The sequence below is a fragment of the Nicotiana tomentosiformis genome, chromosome 7 (assembly GCF_000390325.3).
Source record: "Nicotiana tomentosiformis chromosome 7, ASM39032v3, whole genome shotgun sequence".
In the NCBI taxonomy this organism is placed as follows: domain Eukaryota; kingdom Viridiplantae; phylum Streptophyta; class Magnoliopsida; order Solanales; family Solanaceae; genus Nicotiana; species Nicotiana tomentosiformis.
In genome coordinates, this window is record NC_090818.1 from 47532467 (window position 1) to 47540261 (window position 7795).

General features: G+C 42.7%; 1 protein-coding gene across 1 annotated transcript; it reads right to left on the reverse strand.

Annotated features, from left to right (window-relative positions):
• Positions 1–5030: 5030 nt before the first annotated feature.
• On the reverse strand, positions 5031–6623 carry LOC104090883 (polyubiquitin). Its single transcript, XM_009596082.4, has 2 exons — positions 6469–6623; positions 5031–6345 (listed from the first exon to the last, which is right to left on the reverse strand). The coding sequence occupies exon 2, from the start codon at positions 6343–6345 to the stop codon at positions 5200–5202; it is 1146 nt and encodes a 381-aa protein (XP_009594377.2). The 5' UTR covers positions 6469–6623; the 3' UTR covers positions 5031–5199.
• Positions 6624–7795: the final 1172 nt, after the last annotated feature.

A 7795-nucleotide genomic window follows, 5' to 3' on the forward strand; every position in this document is an offset into this window, starting at 1 on the left:
TACGATTACCACAAACCCAGTAGTGTTGATACCAATGAAGAGAATAGCGGCACATAGTGGTCCTCCTCATTACTTCGACTGTCTCATCGTTGTCAATATTGTTTTCTGCTTTCCTCATTGAAACAAAAAGGGCATCACACATAACGGGAGACTTGAGCACTTCTGTCTGAAGAACCGACAAGATATGCATCTCTTTTGGTTTTCTCGGTGAGACCCATCAATTATCACGCAGGAGATGGCATCAGCTGCATCAACATCAGTGGTGAAAGAGGGGAGCAAGATAAATTCACCAACTACATGCAGATACTTGACATTCAAGATATCAATCCACTTGCTTATTCGCAACACAGAAACACAAAAATCATAATGAACGAACCACGCCACATTTCAAGTTCCCCATTGGACACAACACATCATGAAAAGCAACGGATGATCAAACAGACAGAAAGGAGACCGGATTCAACATTACGACCATCACTAACAGGTTAGAAGCCACCATGGAACTGAGGACAAGGTACGGAGTTACTTCTGGATGTTGTCAGCGGAAGTCCTTTCTCAGCTGCTTCCCTGCAAAAGATCCTTCTATCTGGTGGAATTCCCTCCCTATTCTGAGTCTTAGCTTTCATATTGTCGTGGTATCGGATTCTGCATCCCAGATTGATGGTATTCGCACTTGATGTCCTCAAAAAAATCTGCATTCCACCACGGAGGTGTTGACCAAGGCGAAGGATCGATTCCTTCTGGATATTGTAGTCCACAAGGATGCGACCATCCTCAAGTTGTTTGCTAGCAAAGATCAGTCTCTACTGATCAAACAGGGATTCCCTCCTTGCCAGGACTGATGTACTTGAGCTGGGTGCTCCACGACGTTAATCAGTCTTAATCTAGACGTAAGTAAAAAAGCCTATGATTACCAGAATCCCGGCAGAGTTAATACAACGAAGAGAATAGAGGTACATAGTGCTCTCGTCAATACTGTCTTCTGCTCTCCTGTTTTCTAAAAAGAAGAGATAAAACAAACAAAACAACAACAATCACACAAAATATACTCGGGGAGACTTGAGCACTTATTTTCGGACAAATACCAATTGCATCTCCTTTGGTTTTCTAGGTGAACATAGATCATCAAGTATCAAGCAGGAGACGGAATCAAAGGGGATGTAGATCAACTGTATCACTGGTAAAAGAGGGGAGCAAGATAAATTCACCAACTACCACCAAAAGAGCACAGAGACTCGATATTCCAGACAACTGTCCTCTTGCTTATTCACGATACAGCAACACAAGTCAAAATGAACAGAACCACAAAATATGATTCCAGTTTCCCATTGGACACAACACAACATGAAAATCAACAGACAACCAAACGACAGAAAAGAGACTCAATACAGCATAAAGACCATCACAAACGGTTTAGAAACCACCATGGAGGAGGAGGACAAGGTACAGTGTGTTGCCAGCGAATGTTCAGTTCTAGACAATGTCTTCTGCAAGAAATGGAATTGTAAATGAGAAATTAGCTTAGAGGAAAATATATGAAATAGCGACGTCAGATAGGAAGCAAGACTTGAAAGCAAAGATATGGCATGAGAATGGAAATTGGGAGTTGGTTTCACTTCACATAGCCATGCATTTCTCAGCACACTCACGTCAGTAAAACAGAGCTGCACAAACAGCTTAACCAGTGGTCTCTAGCTGTTTGAGTTATACATTATATAGCTTGCATTCCTAACCTCTATTTGAAGTAAAAGTGATGAGGAAGACCAACTGGTGCACCTCAATAGATGGTGAGTTAGTTCGTGTGCTTCCCTAGTTGCCATTGGAGCCCACAGAATCAGCAGGCTCCAAGCATGGGTAACTGTCAGTACAGCATAAACATCATACTGGGATAAATACCGTTGGCCTCCTCCTGCTCAAATTCCTCGTACAGATTCAGAAATTCTGATTTGGAGATTCCCATTCAGATCAAGGTTATCATAAATGTATGCAGTGTCCACCCTTATCACCAGAAAAATTACAAGCAATTCTGATTATTAAATTGCCTTGTACAGTTGCACTTGTCACTAGATGACCAGTATGCTCGTTCGCTATGCTTCTCTCGCTGCACCTTTAATCATCAAAGTCTGCCTTGTTCAGTTGATCACAAATTCATGTAATCATAAATGTATGCAGTGTCCACCCTTATCACCAGAAAAATTGCAAGCAATTCTGATTATTAAATTGCCTTGTACAGTTGTACTTGTCACTAGATGACCAGTATGCTTGTTCGCTATGCTTCTCTCGCTGCACCTTTAATCATCAATGTCTGCCTTGTTCAGTTGATCACAAATTCATGTAATCATAAATGTATGCAGTGTCCACCCTTATCACCAGAAAAATTGCAAGCAACTCTGATTATTAAATTGCCTTGTACAGTTGTACTTGTCACTAGATGACCAGTATGCTCGTTCGCTATGCTTCTCTCGCTGCACCTTTAATCATCAAAGTCTGCCTTGTTCAGTTGATCACAAATTCATGTAAACTTCACATACTGTTGAGGTCGTGGGATATCCTCAGTGAGAAAGTAGATCAAAGATTCCAATACTTGAAGATACAAGCTGGGAGCTTCACGATGTTATTGAATCAATCTAAGCTAGACGCCAAGTAACAAAGCCAGAAATGTAGAGAGCACGACCACCGGAATCCCAGCAGAGTGGATACCCAGAAGAGTTGATACCAAAGAAGAGAACAGATCCTCATCAGCATGGTCTTCCCCTCTCCTGATTGAAAACTAAAAAAGGAATGAAAACAAAACAAGGGCAATCACACAAACAAATATACCAGGGGAGATTCGCGCACTTCTTTCTGACAATAACAGAACCTCCAAGGTATGCATCTCCTCTAGTTTCTGGGTGAATACCTGACCATCAATTATCAAGCAGGAAATGCCATCAAAGGGAATGTAGATCAGCCGCCTCACAGTGAAAGAGGGGAGAAAGATAAATTCACAAACTGCCACCAAGGGAGCACAGCGACTTGACATTCAAGATATACATCCTCTCACCGATTCACAAAACAGAAAAACAGAAGTCATAATGAATAGAACCACACAAAAATTCAAGTCCAGCTTCCCATACGATACCGCACATCATGAAAAGCAACAGACGACTAAACGGACAGTAACGAGATCCAACACAACATAACGACCATCAATAACAGGTTAGAAGCTACCACGGAGCAGAGGACTTGGTACAGAGTTGACTTCTTCTGGATGTTATTGCCAGTGAAAGTCTTCCATGCTCAGCCGCTACCCTGCAAAAACTCCTCCCATTCTCAGTTGTTTCCCTGCAAAGATCGACCTCCACTTATCTGGTGGAACTCCCTCCTTGTAGGCCAAGATGAAGGATTCTTCTGGATGATGTAGACCACAAGAATGCATCACCCTCAAGCTGCTTGCTAGCAAAGATCATCCTCTGCTTACCTGGAGAAACTCCCTCCTTGCTCTGGAACTTGGCCTTGATGCTGTCAATCGTGTTGGAACTTTCAACCTCCAGTTTTAAGGTCTTCTCAGTGAGGGTCTTTAAAGAATCTACAAGCAACCACAGGGATGGACCACCAGGTGAAGGGTATACTCCTTCCTAGTGTATTCTACTAGGGTACAGCTGTCCAACTGTTCCCCACCAAATAATCAAGAACTTGCTAAACAACCAAGACGCTGCTGACCAGAGCTAGCACTTCAGAAGCAACCAAAAAAATAAAACTGAGTGAGGTTAAATAGAAGTTGTATGAAGCCAATCAATTGTGCAGGGACACCGTCCATACTTCTCGTCCCCACCACCTACAAAGAGGAGGCCTATAAAGATGAACAATATGAACTGCTGCCACCGATGTCCAGATAGGATTAGAACATCTCAAAATATCCAAGTACTACAAAATTCACATTATAAGCAGTAACCAAATAAAAGAAACTGCCAGCCAGGCTTTACATCCTCGAGCATGATGAAGCTAATCAAACAATACTACAACTCTAAGCATAAAATAGGTAATAAAGTAAGAAGGCAGTAGATATCCGACAAGCCACAATACTCCACGACATGTATTGGTGATTCTTGAAACGATCAAACAGATAAGAGAAAAGAACAATCCAAACCTACACTGCATAAACACTTGGACCTGTTAAACCCAGCTGTTAAGAATTTTATTAGGAAAAAAAAATTGGAAAACGAAAGATGCACATTCACAATATATGTTATGGATTTGAAGGGAAAGAGATGGTGAAGACCGGAGGGTGCCCCCAACCAATTCACACAAGCCATAAGCTCCTTCCTTGGACGAGGGTCATTGCTCCATTCCAAATGATCCGATGTGTAACAACAGTTGGTTATTAGAATAACCTTACATCCTCATTGGAAGCTGCCCATTATAAAGTTGATATGTTATTCTTGGTACCTGGAGTATGTCCAAAGAGTGCCTTATTGGCATTGGCCACAAATGACAGCTTAGCTAGTTGGAATCTTATGTCCTACTTTGTTTAGACGGTCTCCAGTTCAAAAATTGACGAGTGGTAGCAAGCTACTCGAGCATTGCACATATTCTCGGGGAGAGAAGTAAAAGTGGCATCTTTCTGGATGGTAACCAAAATGTTAACCCCACAGCAGGAAAAAAATATGAATAGCTTTATGTTTAAAGAACGAACTGAGAACCAAAGATCCAGCAAGGTTGAAGTTCGATAACCTTATTGAATTGATCTTTAGCTGGATGCCAGGAAATAAAGGCCTTGCAAGAACCAAGCATGATTTACCAGCAGCACAGAGTTGATAATGAATGTCTTCATGTAAAAATTCAGAGTTCTCATCTTCTATTTACAATGGCATAAAAAGGAAACAGACAATCAACTAGTTTCTTCTCTTTTAAAATGCACATTTCTGACATTCTTGTGGATTTCAAGGTGATAACTGGTAGTTCACCGTCAACAATCATCAAACAGAAGATGGAGCTCAATGACAATGTATATCAACTGCATTGGATAAAATAAACGAAAGTTCGGAATCTTTAGGACAGAATTCGGAATCTTTATTCACAACAGAGAACATAAAAGAAACAGCAAACAGAAATAGCATAGAACATCTTTGAGACCTCAGTAGACAAAGCACATCACGACCACAACCAGAAACAGACACAGCCAATCAACACGACACAACGACATCAACAACAGGCAACCTAGAAACCACCACGGAGACGGAGGACAAGGTGAAGGGTTGACTCTTTCTGGATATTGTAGTCAGCCAAGGTCCTTCCATCCTCGAGCTGCTTCCCAGCAAAGATCAACCTCTGCTGGTCCGGTGGGATACCCTCCTTGTCCTGGATCTTAGCTTTTACATTGTCGATGGTGTCAGAGCTCTCCACCTCCAAGGTGATGGTCTTCCCAGTCAATGTCTTCACGAAGATCTGCATTCCTCCCCTCAGCCTCAGTACCAAATGCAGGGTGGACTCCTTCTGAATGTTGTAGTCCGCAAGGGTGCGACCATCTTCCAACTGCTTTCCTGCAAAGATCAGCCTCTGCTGGTCTGGGGGAATCCCCTCCTTGTCCTGGATCTTGGCCTTGACGTTGTCAATAGTGTCAGAACTTTCAACCTCCAGAGTGATGGTCTTGCCGGTGAGGGTTTTGACGAAGATCTGCATACCACCACGGAGACGGAGGACAAGGTGAAGGGTCGATTCCTTCTGGATGTTGTAATCAGCAAGGGTACGGCCATCCTCGAGCTGCTTGCCCGCGAAGATCAACCTCTGCTGGTCTGGGGGAATGCCCTCCTTATCCTGAATTTTGGCCTTGACATTATCGATGGTGTCAGAACTCTCGACCTCAAGGGTGATAGTCTTGCCGGTGAGGGTTTTGACGAAGATCTGCATACCACCTCGGAGACGGAGGACCAAGTGAAGGGTAGACTCCTTCTGAATGTTGTAATCGGCGAGGGTACGGCCATCCTCGAGCTGCTTGCCGGCGAAGATCAACCTCTGCTGGTCTGGAGGAATGCCCTCCTTATCCTGAATTTTGGCCTTGACATTATCGATGGTATCAGAACTCTCGACCTCAAGGGTGATTGTTTTGCCGGTGAGGGTTTTGACGAAGATCTGCATCCCACCTCGGAGACGGAGGACCAAGTGAAGGGTAGATTCCTTCTGGATGTTGTAATCGGCGAGAGTACGGCCGTCCTCAAGCTGCTTGCCGGCGAAGATAAGCCTTTGCTGATCTGGGGGAATTCCTTCCTTGTCCTGGATTTTGGCTTTTACGTTGTCGATTGTGTCGGAACTCTCGACCTCGAGAGTTATGGTCTTTCCGGTAAGGGTTTTCACGAAGATCTGCATCTGTAAATATATAATAACAACAAACAATTAAACAATGAACTTCAAAATTAGGGATTTAGATACCCAAATCGTTGATTCAATAAAAGGAACTGCTAAAGCGAGAAATTGAGGAAATTCTCAAACCTTGAGAGAGAAATTTGAAGGCGATGAAAGAAGTAGAGAAGATTAATCTGACGAATGATGGAGAAACAGGCAAGGGAGAGCCTCCTTTTATGGACGCTACGGCCGACTCCAAGACCAAACCGCCTCGTGGGATTGGCCTATTATACGATGACACGTGTCATAATGACGTGTAGTGCCCAAAACAACACGCTAAAGCTATCTTTCTCCGCCCTTTCCTTGTATGGTTGGGAAATTAGGAGCGTGAGTGTGTCACTCTCACGCCCCTTCGGGAAAAAGCTAGAAAAGTGGGTATCGTTGAATATTAAAATAAGTTTTTGTGAATAATTTAATTTTCAATTTGAGCCCATCATAAATTCACAATTCATGTGAATGAATCAAAGTATTCATAATTCATGTGAAAGAATCAAAGTGCTAACTATTTATGATGAAATACATAGTTGACCATAATGTTGTGTCATTCTCATTAATAAAATTCATCTAAATAATTTAAAAATCAAAGTTTCTTATGGTTATACAATAAATGCTTAAAAGTTTGGCCATGTAATGTAACGATTCGGCCGGTCGTTTTGAGAGTAATAGCCTCAATCCCCTATTAATTGCTTCCCTCGTATCTTTTTCTGCTTATGTGACTTGTCGGGAGATTTTGTTTTTGATTTCAGAGTGTTTTGGGATACTTAGTCCCTAAACGGAAGCTTAAGCCTTAGAATTTTGGCAGTAGTCATAACTGTGTGAAGACGACTCCGGAATAGAGTTTCGACGGTTCCATTAGCTCCGTTGGATGATTTTGGACTTAGGGGTGTGTCCGGATTGTATTTTGGAGGTCTGTAACTCATTAAGGCTTGAAATTGCGAAAGTCGGATTTTTGGAGATTTTGACCGGTAGTGGACGTTTTGATATCAGAGTCGGAATCTGATTCCGAAAGTTGGAGTAGGTTTGTAATATTGAATATGACTTGTGTGCAAAATTTGGGGTCAATCGAACGTGGTTTGATAGGTTTCGGCATCGGTTGTAGAAATTGGAAGTTTCAAGTTCATTAAGTTTGAATCGGATGGTGATTCGTGTTTTAAGCGTTGTTTGATGTGATTTGAGGGCTCGACTAAGTTCGAATGGTGTTTTATTACTTGTTGGTATGTTTGGTTGAGGTCCTGGGGGCCTCGGGTGTGTTTCGGATGCTTAACGGATTGAATTTGGACTTATGCAAATTGCTGAAGTTTCTGGTGTTTTCGCACCTGCGGAGGGAAGAGCGCAGGTGCGGACTCACAGGTGCGGAAGGAGGAGCGTAGGTGAGGTTTGGTCAAGCTTGGTCTGTGGGGGCAGGTGCGAGATT